We start from the raw sequence: 16,721 nt of genomic DNA, 5'->3' as shown, positions 1-16,721 counted from the left end.
TTTATATACATTTTTTCAGGGAAATCTGACAACAAAATATTTCCCAGTAGCTGAGCAAATAAGTGCTTGAGAGGATGCATGAATCGCATCTGATATGGTATCACACAAAGAAGGTGCAAGACATGCAGTATATTAGTAGTACCAAGCTGTGCCATCTGCAGTGCATCCCATAACAGCAATCATACAGTTGAAGTGCTACTATGCCTTGTTTCATATCATCTGTGGGAGAGAGTTGCACTTATTTGTAAAAGCCATATGTCTTGTCTGTGTGGACTTTTATTCCAGTCTGTCTGACATAAGCTGACAGAAGTAGCAAGAGCATGCAAGATGACAGATAAAACAAATGTATGTGAGATTAGTGTATTATTAACTTTCATATTCTCAGTATACAGGCTACCTGATTTCCCATGTCTGCCATTGGTCCACAGTATATACATGTGGAAATCAAAAGATTTTGTGAATGAATAAATATTCACACATATAATGTTCACTCCTCATGTCCCTAGTGGACAAGTTAAGCAAACTGTTCAAACATTAGAAAGTCAGGAGAAAGCTGGAGCAAAAACTAGGAGGATTGTCATTTCAAAGTTTTGTAATATAGGAATACTCCTTTGCAGGGGTTTTCAGCATCCCAACTGCCAATGTCACTGATGTCTGAAAATCAATGTAAAGGAAATTGGTTTACTATCAAAATGAGGATGGGCACTTACGTGAAACTGGAATGGTCGAATGCGTGTTTTTCCAGTTTCCGTAATGCTAATCCAGACATGTTCAAATCCACATTAGTGAATGGTAATGTGCATTCGCTAATATGGGATTGACATATTGATAACAGATCGCAATACAGTTGGGATCAGGAAATTCACACTTTTACTCACTGTATTGCAATCTTTGAGTTGGCATATGTAATTTGCAGGGGATGTGGGGTGCAGGGGGGCTTGCCCCCATGCAGAAGTATAAAAACTTGTGCTGTAGATGTACAATTCCTACAGCAGCTTTATCACAAGTGCCTGAGGGTCTGACATCACCTCCCGACATTTCTAGTAAGTTTGAATGCGTATGTCGAGGGGATGATTTATGACATTCTGTAAAAGTGACATTCACAAGTTCGAAATGTCAGTTTGGGCAGTTGAATAGATTTTATTTTGATAGTTAACCAAGAAAATCAAATGCTGGAAAGAAATCATCTGAGACACGGGTTAGAGACATTGCTATGATAGGAACTGCAAAACACTACCAGATTTGCAGGTTGCAGCAAAAGTAAATATATGTAAATTGTGGGAAAGTTCACAAGCTGAAGGTATAGATTAAGCAGTTGAGCCAAGTTCCTTGGGAGTTCATGTAGAAAATGGTAAGTTGCTTAGAAGAAGTCATACTCACAGACATGTATGCAAGACAAATGCATTGAAACTGAAGTTCGAAGAGAAAGCAGAAGTGGCACAACTGATCATTTTGCAAGAAATTAGTGACTGTAAATGCAATTAAGATTTGCTGAGAGCAAAAGAAAGACTCCTGAAACTATGTATTCAAATAAGATACAGTATAGCAAGAAATGTCTGTAATGGAAGAACAGTTGCATTGTACAAATAGACCTATTAAAGCTTATGAATTTGGTACACAGTTGCAGACATCAGGCAGGCATATAGATTGTTCTAGGGTGTAAAATGATTCTAAGAATTGAAAGTATATTATTAAAAAATGTCTTTTTAGATGTAAAAAGTGTCACATTTGAAGTAACTAGCCTATGGCATGCTTAGTATAATACTATGACATACTTAGTACAGTGTTATGGTTAATTTACAGTGGTAATGATCATTGTAATATAGTGCATGCTGGCATGTGACCTGATATCTCCAAACACGTGCACACATGCGCACACACATTTAAATAAAAAAAAGAAGGTGTATAAATAAATAAATATATATATATATATATATATATATATATATATATATATATATATATATATATATAGTTTCCCTGCATTTTGTCATATGTTCTTTTGATCGACAGACGCAAGGGGCGGTAGACACTGTCAAATGTTCATATAGTCATTTTGTCAGAAAAGTAAGTAGGGTTTGGAAGGTGGGTGATAGTATTTTTGTGTGTGTTTGAGTGTTAGAGTTAAGGTGAGGGGTTAGTGAAGTGGATAGATGTTGTTTGTGTATGACTATGTGTATTTTAGGGTTAGAGTTGGGTTACGTAAGTGGAATAGATGTGTTTTTCTGTGAGTGTTTATATTTTAGAGTTATGTTCGGGGTTAGATAAGGGGATAGCTGTAGTTTTAGTAGTGCATGAGTATCTCTTACATAGTGGTAGTGTTATAACTAGCAGAGAGTCGTTTGGGTAGGAGTGTGAGGTCCTCTAGGCTAGTTCTGTTTAGCATGTATGCATCCAGTGTGATGCAGTGAATGTGTGCTGATGACACTGAAGTAAAATATACAGGCTACTGGATGTGAACCTCATATAACTTAGGAGGGAAATTGTGTCCCTGAACATGATCATGTAGTACATTGTGAATTGACTGTGGCAGAAGTCAGTTGAATAATGGGTTGTATGACTAGACAGGGTGCTTAAGTGAAACATGATAAATCAACAAGTGGAATACAGTGTACAGCTCAGATGTTGTGGATAAAAGGACATCAAACTGTGGATACTGAATAGATGAGGGCTATTAAGATTATCAGAGTGATGTAGGTTGTAATAGGAAAAGAGGCTTGTACATGTTGGAAAAAAGAATTCTAAGGGATATAATGTAGACTAACTATATTCTTTGTAGCCTGTTTAGGGTGGAGTGCATTACTAAAGGAGAGCAGAAGTGGATGGAAGGGTGAAGAGTATCAACTGAAAAATAAAACAAGTAATTTTGTCTCTGCTACTTTTTACAGAGAGCCTATGGTGCTGTTTAATGGCTTGTTAAGAAAATGGAGGCTAGCAAGTCAATATTGTGACTCAGGGAAGCTCGGGATAATTGGAGCGTAGTGAGGATAACAGCAGGTGGATAGCGGCTTGCTGCTATAGTGTAGGACTGACTCACTAGGCAGCTGGTGCTCTTCTTTTACTTAGTTCAAGTAGACTTTATTGATAACGCAGTGTACCATTTGTATGAATATCAGCTATAACTGCACTACTCTTCAGTTGCAAATAATTGAGCTAGCTAAGGAATGCCATCCACTCTGGTAAATAAGAAGCTGGTAGTAACTGAGGTATTACAGACTAGTTGTAGTTAGCATGTCTGCATCCAGTAAATTATGAATTCAGATAGTAGATGAGTAGTGTGAGTTCAGTCATTAGAAAGGGTAGTTTTTTTTTCTTTTGGCTGTTCCTTTTAGGGGTCACCACAGCGGATCATCTGTTTCCATTTTTTCCTTTCCTCTGCATCTTGCTGTGTCACACCAACCACCTGCATGTCCTCTCTCACCCCATCCGTGAACCTTATCTTAGGCCTTCCTCTTTTCCTCTTACCTGGCAACTCCAACCTTAGCGTCCTTTTCCCAATATACCCAGCATCTCTCCTCAGCACATGTCCAAACCAATGCAATCTCACCTCTCTGACTTTGTCTCCAAACTGTCCAACCTGAGCTGACCCTCTAATGTACTCATTCCTAATCCTGTCCATCCTCATCACACCCCATCCAAATCTTAACATCTTTAACTCTGCCATGTCCAGCTCTGTCTCCTGCCTTTTTGTCAGTGCTACTGTCTCCAACCCATATAACATAGCTGGTCTCACTACCCTCTTGTAGACCTTCCCTTTTACTCTGACTGGTACCCGTCTGCCACAAATCATTCCTGACACTCTTTTCCACCCATTTTCACCCTTTAGAAAGTGTGAGTGCTCAGATTTGCATTAAATCAGCAAAGGTAATTTTATGTCAGTTGTTCAGTGTTGCTTGAGTAGTTTTAAGTTTGAATGTGTTATTTGCAAATTTTACACAGTTAGCACTTAGTAGGTCTGGTAGTAGGATTACTTCCAAGCTGGCTTAGGAGATATGACAGCTACCTATGCTGCCCAGGACTTCTTTCCATTTGACTGCTTAGACATCTAGAGATTGGCAAGGGGAGATCATACTTTGTGCCCTCATATCAGACCTACATTGGCAGTCATAGTATAGACCAAGCAAATTGCAAAATGATGACTTTCTATCAACATTGGGATCTGCTGGTCTTGATCAGTAATGTATAGGAGTATGCACCTTACTTTCTGATTTCCAGAACTGGCTTCCAATGACTGCCACAACTCCTTACCAGTATCGTTTGTGCAGAAACATAAACATCACCATCTCTTAACATTTGCAGGTAAAAAGTGGCATTGGCGTTTTATGAATGTAATGCATTTCTGTCTGTACCTTGCTCTCTTTTCCATGGTTTGCAGCAGTTAAGATACACGGGGGGGGGGGGGGGGGGTCTGCATGACAGATAAGAAGAATAGAAAATAGCATTATGTTTTTTTATTGCAATATCATACTTCCACTAAACATTACTTTCACGGTTATTGTTTCATTATATTACTCTCCAGGTCTGGTTTTCTTGGATAGTGTTGAACATGGAGGCCATTTTTGAAGAAGATTCTCAGCTTAACAGAGTTGTAGAACGGGAATTGGCACTCAAGCCATCATCCACTCCTGATGAAGCACTAAAGGTAGGTTAATATCCTTATTTTTCTGACTCTTTCACTACATCATTTTAAGTAATCATTAGTGTCACTTAGGTTAAGTGGAGGGACTGCATCTCATATTAGTTTGTACCCCAGGCTGCATGGTATAGGAATTCCTCATGTTGTGCTTAGTGTTCGGTTGTCTGTAGTAGTTTGCAGCCTGTGTTGAGGTATATACCTGAATGTTTTCAGGTACCGGCTGCTGACCTTCCTGTAGTAGTATACCTAAAGGGGCTTTCCCTGTACCTTTCCTTCATGACAGATCCATTTCCAGCAACAAAAATGTAGGCCATGCACAATACTTTATTCAACCCATGGACATCCCACAATTGAATTTAATATGTTTTTATGGCTCTTTGTTGGTGCATACCTGGTCTGAACTTGACATCTGCAAAGTGATAATTTCATAGCCCTACACAAGCACAGAAGGTCGTACTTTGGATGTCACGTCTTCTCATTTATTTATTATTTTATTTATGAGTAGTCATTATACTATTTTTCTTCCTTTATTTGAAATGTATTTGAAATTCATTCATATGCTAGTCATAGTAAGCCACAAGCCTGGCCTGTACAGTGAAAAGAAATCTTTGCAAGCAGAGTGCAGCCAAAGTTTGTTTACTTGTTTACTCCATGTTTGTGGAGCACAGATATACACTGGTTACCTATATAGATCTGTGTGTGTGCGAGATTTCTCACATGTAAGCTGTAGGATATGTGGTGATGATGATGATGATGATATGTCTATCCACACATGTAGAATGTAGAATATGCAACAACAGTTATATTTATACACGTACATAAAGACAGCACACCAAAAAGGTTCCAGCTACTTTCTTAGCAAACCACATCTCACTACAAACAGGAGCTTTTTTCACAGTGAAATAGTAGTAAATTAACCTAGCATTTATTAAAATAAAAATGGGATATTTTCAAATTAATTACTGTCATAAAATTCAGAAAAGCCAAATAATTGACAACTGAAACAATAGCTTTATGCAGCATTTCCTTAAAAAGTTAAAGGGAGTGCAGATTTTAAAAGTTGTGTACGATAATCTCATTCCATGAAATCAATATTTAAAAACTATAACATAGTCAAATCTATTGTATGCAGCAAACTAAAAACTTGAAACACATACCATGCTATGTCTAATAAACAGATCCACTGGGTTCTGAATAGAAGAATAAACATTTGGTATATTTATTGATGCTATCAGTAAAGGGTCATATGAATGCCCTTCCATGTCACTGTGGCAGTATTCTTTACTCTTGGGATATCTTGCTGAAGATAGCGGAACATCCAGCCAGCATACCAAAGCTTTTATACCTTCCTGCACTGTACATGAGACATATGTCCTACATACAAGGCATAAGGTGTATGAGCACCTAATCCTCAGAATTTCTTTCTCACTAGTCTGAATGCTTTCTTTGAATTTGGTCTGCAAGCCATTAACCAAGTTGATTGAAACTACCAAGCCTTCTAAAGAGAAATGCCTCAATGGAGTTTCTGCATTCCTTTCTTTTTTCTTCCTTTAACTCTAATTAACATGCCATCCACTAAGGGAAAATGTGAGTGTGGGAGGCAGACTTCTCACAAAGATAGACATGAAAAGTGCTTTTTTGTTTTGGTACTGCCTTTTCAAATGTTTGTCCCCAAGACACACTGCAGTTGTCTGTTGTCTCCAATTCATACCTCTCAACTGTACAGATTTTCACAGAATGTCCAGATTTTTGCGTCATATTTTTGGTCCATTTTTCATAAAATTGTGTTTTCTGGCAAATTAGTGGCAAGTCATTAAACATTGAAGTTAAAGAATAATGGCAGACATTTGAGTTTCAGACTTCATATCATTCAGAACATCAATGTTAATGTAAAACCTGTTATTCTATCAACTTTCTAAGATTGTAAGAGCAATATTTAAAAATTGTCCCTATTTTTGGCCTTTGTTCTACTTTTATGGCTTTGTCCAGATTTCTTGCTCTAAGAGGTTGAGAGGTATGGTCTCCATTTATTTGGAGAACCATCAGTTAAAGCTTTTGGCTCAGGATACCATGACTGAATGGTACTATGAACTTTTGCAAATAGAATCTCCTTATCTTTCTGCAGTCCTTCAAGAGCTGGATGCCCATTTAGAAACTTTCACTGCAGCTTCTCAGTTCCCTGATGCTCAACGTCCTGCATCTAAGAAACCAGACAGGTTATGTAAAGTTCCTGAAGATGAAAACTTATTGTATAAAAGCTCTTCTTCTGATCCTGCTGTTATTTCTGTAGCTGATAAGGACAGCTATGCCATTGACAGGTATGGTAAAAAGTAAATACCTCTGCATCCTGGCTCTTCTTATCCAAATTGGGACTTTCTGGCTGATATGACTGATTTCTACCATTTCCCTTTTGAGCTCTGCTTCTCAGGAGGCTTGTCATTCTATTAAATGTAGCTAGGGTGCTGCTAATGCCTCCTCTAGGGCAAATGGATCTGGATCTGTAATGAAGGAGGTATTCTTGGTTGCACCTCCAGGCTCTGCCTGAAGACATCAAGGCTAACTTATTAGACTCCTCCTTAGACAATCATAATCTCTTTGGCGCTGCTGCTGAATTGTTTAAGACCCCTCAGAATAAGGGTAAAGTTATGTAGGATATGAAACAAATCTTTTGTCTCTCCTGTTCCGGAGAAGGTATCCTTTCATGCCAGGAAATTGGGTTTGGCAGTATCTAAGCAAACCATCTCCTACCATTTCTTTTTGCTATTCTTTTCATGGCAAGCAACTTTCTTCTTCTGTTTGTGCTCATTCTACAAGTACAGTGGCCTCTTCTTGTGCTTTATTCAATGGTCTGGATACTAGATTCATGTTGGAAGCAGTTACTTGGTCTTCAGTTCACACATTCACCAAACGTTGCAAGTTGAATGTCATTTCTAGGACTAGGGAAGGTTTTTCCAGGGCTATCCTTCACAGGTTTTTGGAGGGCTGTTCTGTGGCTTCCTCTTCCCATACTTTCCAGTAGCTTTTGTACTCATTCATGAGTGAAGAATATTGAAACAGTGATAAGAAAGATTATAGTACATTTATGTAAGATTTTAACATAACAGTATATGTCCTGCTTCTCACTGTTTCAGTATTCTGTCTCTCCCTCCTACCCCTTGTTACTTTCTGCTGCTTTTCTTCTAGCCCAGCTGTCTTTCTTGCATCCTTTTTTTCCTTCTTCCCTTCCTGGATGAACATGTTGTTGTTTTCCTCTTGGGTTGTTCTGCTTTCTTGAGGCACTTCAGTTCTGAGGATTAGGCCCTCATATGTCGCTATGTACCTCATGCCTTTTACGTAGGATATACAGCTGACATACAATGCCCCGAAGGTGTAAAGGCTTTGGTATGATGTCTGGATTTTCTCTGTCCTTGGCAAGATATCCCAAAAGTTAAGAATACTGCAACAGTGAGAAGCAGGACATCTACTGTTATGTTAAGATATTGCCCAACTGTACTTTATTAGTAACTACCAATTAGTAAATATTAAACAAGAATAAACATCCAATTTACTGTTGCTTGTCCCTACCTGGTGACTTCAAATATACTAAAATAAACAAGTTTAAAATACTTAGCCCTGGTGACTTTATAGCTGTTAATTTAATGATCCAGTATTTCTATTTTTGGTTTAGCCAGTGCTATTTATCATATATATTTGGACTAGTGCCATTGACCTTACTAGTAGCAATATATGAAACTACTGCCCAATGATGCTGTAATGTATGTTTGAGCAGTGTGCTACGTTTACTATTACAATGAAACCACATAAATGAAGTGCCAGTCTTGGTTTAAAGGTACCAGATGTTTCCTCCACCATGTCTCTTTATTTAAGCAGTTTGTGTAGGGTGCATAGAACCCTGGAGAAACATAGATTACAGTATCATGAGGCAATATCTTCATTTATTGCTCTTTGTATCTTGTATATTTTGGTATTTTCAGTGACTAGGTGGGGATAATACATTATGGAATATGTTTCTGTATTCTAAATAAATATACACAATATTTATTTCATTAGTCAGAAATTAGTGGATTAGCCATCCTGATTATTAGCCTTGTCATAATGTATGTTTTTTGTTTTTAGATTTGTTTGTGCATAATATTTATTGACATTGATTGATTGCTTCCATTTGTTAGCTGGGATAGTCCGATGGGCAGAATTTGCCCCTTTTCGGTTGAATCCTGAGGAGAAATATTTCATTTTGTACAGCAAATTAGGATTACAGTTATTTTTTTCTTTAGACATAAAGGCAAGGTACAGTTGTGTATTGTTTCAGGAAGGCTTGAAATTACATAAATTCATATATACATATATATATATATATATATATATATATATATATATATATGCAGATATTACTTATATATATATAATATATATATATATATATATATATATATATATATATATATATATATATATATATGCAGATATACTTATTTTGTACAGTGATTACAGTACATATATACTTATTTTGTACATAGATTGCAGTGCAGGTATGTATACATTTGATAAAAGGCTTACAAATAATATGTATAGTAAATATATACAGACAATAAGTTACGTTAGTAATCCTCTTCTGTGCACACAGGTGTGTTGGATATTCATTCCACATTATTCAAGTGTGTAATAGCATAGATAGTGAGTGTGTGACACATGTTCAGTTGTGAGTTAACAATTTTGACAGGTTGAATGTGCATTATGTGTATTGAAGGTGTGGAAGATATGAGATTAATAACAGTAGGATATTTGTAGAGGGTGGATTTGAATTTGAAGACTGGAATAAAAGACAGTGTTAATAACTGAGGATGGAGTGTGGAATGTATTAGGTTAGGAGTAGATAGGTATAACATGGATGTAAGGAAGTGAGTTAGCCAGGGTTGAGCAAGAGCAGTGCCAGATGTCCATAAAGTAATTTTTAATTCTGTTTTGAGGATTGCAGTGTGTTTGAGTTCCCTGATTGTTAGGGTGATAGAATTCCAGATTGCAGAGGTATGTGAAGAGTGCAGAGCATTTCCAGAATATTTTTTTAGATTTAGTTACTACTAGGAGGGATTTCTCAGATGAGTTAAGGTGGTGTTTGGCTGGTAAAGTTGTAAGAGATATTTTAGGTCAGGACAGTTTTTGAGTTTGTAGATGAGGTTACACTCTGTGGTTAGTTGTGAGGAAGTTAGCTTTTAAGGTAGCTCAGGCTGGTGCAGATGCTTGGAGGCTACACAGTAGTGAGTTCTTTGGGCATATTGGTTGTAAACCTTGCTGCTGTTTTATTATATAGCTGTTCAAGCATATTTTGGCTGGTTGTAGGTGCACAAATATAGGCATATCACATAGAGGTGTTGGTAGTAGGAGAGTTGATGCTATAGTGTTTTTTTTTGTTGTTGTTGTCGTTTGTTTCAGATGTGAGGAGGAATAGCCTGGTTCTGTAAAAGACGTAGAATTTCTGAATTTTTTTTTTTTTTTTTACTGCTGCAGTGATGTGGATATCAAAATTCCAGATTATTGTCTGTGGTAATTCGTAGAAGCTTTATAGAGTTTACTGTGTTGATTCTGATATTAACAGACGTTATACTGAAAAGGTATTTTTGTGAAGTGAGTTTTTGGGGGTGAATAGTAAGAGTTAAAGTTTTTAGCATTTAGGAGTAGTTGTGAATCCATTAGCAATGATGCTATAGATGTGAAATATTGCTGTTTTTTATTGCAGTTTATGCATATTTTTGGCAGAGCATATAAGGGTGGCATTGTTAGCATATTTGATTACCGTGACTTGTTTACAGATGAAGTGTACATTATTTAAAAATGTATTGAAGAGTAAGGGTCCAAGAATAGATTCTTGGGGGACTCCCACTGATATGGTGAGAAATCACTTTGCCATTTGTCAAGGACAGGGTGTTGTCTGTTAGACAAGTAGCTATCAAACCAGGCAAGGTAATAGGGTAAAGTCCTAAGGTGTACATTCTGTGAATTTGTTTTTGGTGTGAGCCTTTTTGAAGGGGTTTGGAGAGGTGCAGAAATACTTTTGACACTGTATTACTTGCATGTCTGATTTATGGCTGTCGTAAAGCTAAGGAGAGTATTTGTGGTACTGCTGTGGGGGGGGGGGGGCTGAATCCATGTTGTGTTTATGTGAATAGGTTATTTTCAGTGATAAAAGTAGGCAGTTTCGAGTTGGCACATTTTTCCCTGGTATTTGATAGTAGGGATAGTATAGCTATTGATCTACAGTTGGCAAAGTCAATTTACCTTCAGGGGTATAACTTACCTTCAGTGCTTGGTTTATTAGACTGGAAACTGTATATGCCAAAGCATCTGCTGATATTTTTACTTATTCATCTGTGTGGCTGTCAGGGGCTAAGATAGGCTTTAGTTTTTGTAGTAGCTTTTTGATTGTTGTAGGTTTGAAGGAGAGGATATTGGGGTAGTGTGGAGTGTTTGGGGTGGTACTATGGTAGAGGAGGTAGTGAGGTTGCCAATGGGTCATGGTTGATTGAAGTGGATGAGCAAGAATGGGTTAGGAGGGATGTTACTGAATCAATGAAATGAACATTAAATTGAGATGCAGTGGATTTGATGGATGTATTTGCTATTGGTATTGGTTACTTAGCTCAACCAGAGTTTAGTAGATTATTTACTGATGATCAGAAGAGCTTTCATTTACTATGAATTGAGGTTTTCAGTTTTGAGTAATATGATTTTTTTGTCTGATCTAATTTGTTGTTTGGTATAGTTTCTCAGTTGCTTATATTTTGTAGGTGTAACTCAGATTTTTTTTCGTTTCAAGTTTTCCAGGCTTTGTCCCTTTGTACCATGGGTTGTTTGATTTTTCTGCTTAATGCTGGGTTTGCTTTAACTTTTTTTTCCTAAAGTGGCATGAGCTTTGAGTATGTTTAGAAAAGTAAATTTAAATGTGTGACAGTCGCATAGCTGTAGTGACTGTAATCTATGCCAGTTTATTGATTTTTAATTTTATGATGAAACGCAGTTCTTGGAAGGAGGTTAGGTTGCGGACATAACTATTTTTGAGTAGATATTTGTTTTCTAATTACATAAGTAAGAAGTGATCACTTAAGCTGTCTGGGAGGGTGCCACAGGAGATACTGATGGACTTTTACTTACTATGTTTGTTATTTCTTGCTACAGTGGAGATGAGCTGGCTGCATACATAAAGGCATATAGCAACATTAGTAGATTTGCTGATGTTCTTCATGTTTCAGTGTTGCAGTCATTACATTTGGGTAATCTGCTGGCAGGTTGCTTTCAGTCAGGTTGAATAACAAGTCTTGGGTCCTGCGTCGGTTGCTGTCCTTTCTTCCATGACGTCAGGTCGTCAGGGGTATAAAACATGCAGCCGACGCCATTTTCATCATCTTTCTTGCCGAACGGTATCCGAAGCAGAAGCAGTTTGCAAGTGCCGGTAGGCCGACTCCTGAAATGTTTGTTTTCGAGTTTCAGAACCAAAGTCTTCAACCTAAAGCTAAGTACCCCATTGGGGAAACTTTTTCTTGCTCCTTACCGATGTCAGTAAAAGTTAATAATTGTATTACTTGTGGGAAGCAAATACCTCATAAGGATTTTCATTTGTACTGTATTCCTTGCCTAGGCCCTGACCACAACGTACCTTGCTGTCGGTTTTGTGCTAAATTTAATCAACACACTATGAAACGTCAGTATATTTTTGCATCTAAATATTTTGGCTCAAGATTTAACTATCCAGAAATGTCGTCGGTTAGCAATCCGACTACCGGAATACACAAAAAACCCAAAGAAAAAGACAGAGACAGACCGTTGAGGTCCAAAGCCGATGACGAAACTTCTCCTAAGCCAGTTGCCAGTTCTCTGGTACTCAATGAGGTGCTTTCGCAGCCCCTGATGCCCGCTACTTTTGATTCGCAGGCCTCTACTGAGACCCATTCGGAGTCCGGTATGCCACGAGACACTTGAACCCATGGATGTCTCTACCTTAGATGGGTCCAGAGCTGCTGAGCAGGCACCGGCTTGTGAGGGTGTTTTCAGGCCTAAAGATTTGTATATTAAACTGACGCCATCTTCAAAACCTGGACCAAAATCAACTTCTGTGTCTAAAAAACAGATGCTTGGGCCACTTGCACAGGCTCCTATGCCTAAAAAACAAGTTATCAAAATGGCTGAGGATTCAATTACCTTGATCAGGGGTTCCCATCCCCCTCCTGCTAAGAGGCCTAGACAAGGCACTGATTATGAATCATCAGATCAGGTTTCCATTTTTTCTGATTCCTCTTCTGATCAGGAATTATCTATTCCACCTTATGAGGACTCTGATGCAGAAGAATCCATCCCTTCTGCTTCTCCTCCTGAGGATTTTTCTTTTGGAGAAACTTTGCATACCTTAAGGGAACATTTTCACTGGGAGAGTCAGAATTTTTCAGAATCTAAAAAGAGGCTTAGGGATTTCCTTCTTCTTCCTCAGCATAGGCCTTGGCTATACCTCCTCTTCTAGACATTGTTGATGATGTTTTCTCAGAATCCAGCATGGTTCCTGATTACCTGCCTCCGGCTCCTAGTAAGCCAGACAGTTATTACAGGGTTCCTGACTCCCACAAATTCCTTTTTAAAAACCCTACTGCTGACCCTGAAACCATTTCTCAGGGTCCCACGGGTGTTAAGGCTTCTACTGCTAAAAATCCTACCCCTTCTGATAGAGACTCCAGGGCGCTGGATTGATGAGGTAAGAGGGATTCCATGTCTGCAACCTTGGCAAACAGGGCTTTAAACTGTCAATTTCATATGCTTAAATATCAGCAGCATGTCATGGGCTTACTTAAACAGAAAATTATGTTGATTTCTGACTGTGTGGAAAATAAAGAGTTACAGGATTTATTACATTAAGCTGAACAAGTTGGAAAGCATACTTTGCAATGTGGTTTTGATTCTTTGGAGGCCTCCTGCAGGGCTGCTGTAACTGGATCTGTGATAAGAAGGCATGCTTGGCTCAAGGAGCAAAATCTGCCTGATCATGTTAAAGCAAAATTGCTGGATGCTCCTTTACAACAGGACAGTCTATTTGGTAATAAGGCAGAAGAAGTTTTGAAAAAGATGGAAGACAAAGCTAAATCTATGCAAACTGTAAAGGATTTCCTACAAGTGCAGCCACCCAGGTTCAGTAGGCACTGGCCTACTAAGAATTGGTCCTTTCCAGTACCCACCAGAGCTGCTCAGGTCAGACCCAGACACTCCAAAGGCTCCAGGTTTCAGTCACAAGGAACTTACAGAACAAAACAGTGGGGTGCCTCCACCTCCAAATCTGGAAGTAGCAAGGCACCTCCCTATGGTAAACAGTCTCAATGACTTTCTTCTGCCATCACCAAGCACTTATCTTTTGGCAGCCCCTTTGGGGGGAAAACTGGCACTTCGTGCACAAAATTGGCATCTAATTACCCAGGACAAGTGGATTTTAAATATAGTATCCCAGGGATACAGATTTCATTTCCACACGTTGCCAATTCCAAACGGATGGCAGGATCTGCCTCCAAATCAGTGGGCAGAGGCCCAGAAACAATTTATGTCCCTCATGAATATGGGGGCTATTCAACCAGTACCAGAAAAGGGACAAGGTTTTTATTTAAGACTTTTCCTGGTACCCAGAAAAGGCAAATCATGGCATCCAATTCTGGACTTATCCATTCTAAATACATTCCTAGACATTCCAAAATTCAAGATGCTGACTCTACAACAGTTACTGCCTATGCTAGGCAAGGATGCCTGGCTGGTAACTCTAGACATGAAAGAAGCTTACCTGCATATCCCAATCAGGGAATCTTGCAGAAGATACCTCCGCTTCAAAGCAGGCTATTTGCATTACCAGTTCTCTGCACTGCCCTTTGGCTTATCTACTGCGCCCAGGGTCTTCACAAAGTGCCTGGCACCAGTAATTGCATTTTGCAGACAAAGAAACATTCAAATGTATCCTTACCTGGACGATTGTCTAATTCAGGCAGAAAACAAGGACACTCTTCTACAGCATCTGGCATTTGTAAAAAGGCTTCTAAGTTGCCCAGGGTACACCTTAAACAAAAAGAAATCACAACTAGTACCCTCTCAAATAATTACTTTCCTGGGTGCAAGCTTGAATACAACTGCCCAGATGACTTACATCACGGCAGAAAAACAAATCCAATTGATGACTTACTTCAAAAAAGTGGCCAGAAAAACCCAGCTATCTGCAAGACAAATTCTGCAGGCCTTCGGGTTCATGGCTTCCTGCAGTATACTAATTCCATGTGCAAGACTGCATGTGAGGAAACTTCAGTGGTACCTAAAAAGCTTATGGAGTCAACATTGTCACAGCCTGGAAACAATGATTTCTATCATTCCTTGCTTGCAGCAAGAGTTCCTATGGTGGGCAGAGGCCTGTCACCAAAACAATGGACTGTCATTCATTCTACCCCCTGCCACCCAAACCCTGACTACAGGCACATCAGATTATGCTTGAGGGGGGGGGGGGCGCATCTGGCAGGGAGATGCATTCAGGGCGAATGGAGCCGAAATCAAATGCACCTGCATATCAACCAGAAAGAGATGCTAGCTGTACAGAATGCTCTGACAGCCTTCAAGGACTTTCTTCGTCCAGGGTAACTACTGATAAAGACGGACAACACCACAGTCATGTGGTACATAAACAAGCAGGGGGGTATCCATTCCTACCCCCTTTTCAGACTAGCCATGGCTTTGTGGAACACAGCCTTGACTTGCCAAATACATTTACAAGCACAATTCCTGCCAGGAAAGCAAAGTACTCTGGCAGACGAACTAAGCAGAAGTCATATGGACCCACACAAATGGATACTGGATCCACAAATCTTCAGCATGTTGACACGAAAATGGGGGAGCCCAGACATAGATAATTTTGCCTCTCCCCAAAACTATCAGTTGGACAAATTCTGCACAAGAATCCATCACAAAAAAGCTTGGAAAGTGGATGCTCTATCCTTCAGCTTTGCTTTTCCCCCTCTGCCTCTGCTTCCTAAGGTATTACTAAAAGTCAGACAGGAAAAACCAAAAATGATTCTGATTGCTCCAGACTAGCCTCGCCAACATTTGTACCCGCTCCTACGAAATATGTCACACCTTCCTCCTTGGTCCCTTCCTCAGACACCTTATCTACTGTCTCAGCAGAACTATCAAATTCTGCACACACAGCTCCAAACTCTGAATCTTGCAGCATGGCTAATCAACTAATTTCACCAGTTACATCTCTCAGTAAACCTGTGATGGATGTCATTTTGGAGGCTAGAAGGCCTGGTACTAGAAAATCCTATGCTGATAAATGGAAAAGATTCTGTGCCTGGAACCAAGCACAAGGAATAAACACAGCAATGCCCAATATTCCTCAGATTCTGCAATATTTAACTGAGATGCTTCACAAGGGCCTATCTTTTTCTTCTATAAAAATCCACGCCTCGGCCATTTCGGCTCATTACAACACAGAGCCTCCTCTCTTTTCTCATCCCCAGCTAAAGCAGTACCTCAGAGGGGCCAAAAATTTAAGACCTCCCAGGAGAGCACCAACGCCTGCATGGGACCTCAATTTTGTGCTGGAAAAACTCACCCTACCTCCTTTTGAACCAGCTGCTACTGCAGACATAACATTTCTCTCTTGAAAGACAGCTTTCCTTTTAGCAGTCACTTCAGCTAGAAGGATTTCAGAACTACAGGCTCTCATGGCAGTGGAACCTTTCATTATCTTTTACCCGGACAGGGTGGCTCTCAGGACCAATCCATCCTTTATGCCTAAAGTGGTATCTAGTGTGGCTCTTAATCAGACCATTCATCTGCCAACTTTTTTCACAAATCCACAGAACAAGGGGGAGCAGATTCTGCATTCATTGGATGTACACAGACAACTAAGGTTCTACTTAAACAGGACAAAATCTCTAAGAAAATCTGAGCAACTACTGGTGGCATTTGCTGCAGGGGCAGAGGGGAAGGCTATTTCAAAGCAGACTATTTCAAAATGGATAAGCCATTGTATTCGTTTCTGCTACATGCACCATGGTAAACCTGTCCCCAAGGAGATCAG

General features: G+C 39.3%; 1 protein-coding gene across 2 annotated transcripts in view; it reads left to right on the top strand.

The window, feature by feature from the left end:
* The window catches only part of EPG5 (ectopic P-granules autophagy protein 5 homolog), a 2,535,958-nt gene that overhangs the window by 1,186,648 nt on the left and 1,332,589 nt on the right, over window positions 1-16,721 (top strand). For both annotated transcript variants that reach the window (XM_044078183.1, XR_006365599.1), the window contains exon 21: window positions 4,520-4,642. In XM_044078183.1, coding sequence (XP_043934118.1) covers window positions 4,520-4,642 — 123 coding nt within the window. The remainder of the gene's footprint in view (window positions 1-4,519; window positions 4,643-16,721) is intronic.

This window comes from Protopterus annectens, chromosome 1.part1 (assembly GCF_019279795.1).
Source record: "Protopterus annectens isolate FY-2018-M chromosome 1.part1, PAN1.0, whole genome shotgun sequence".
NCBI lineage: Eukaryota > Metazoa > Chordata > Ceratodontiformes > Protopteridae > Protopterus > Protopterus annectens.
Note: the sequence above shows the minus strand (reverse complement) of the source record. Positions and strands in the feature narration are given on the sequence as shown.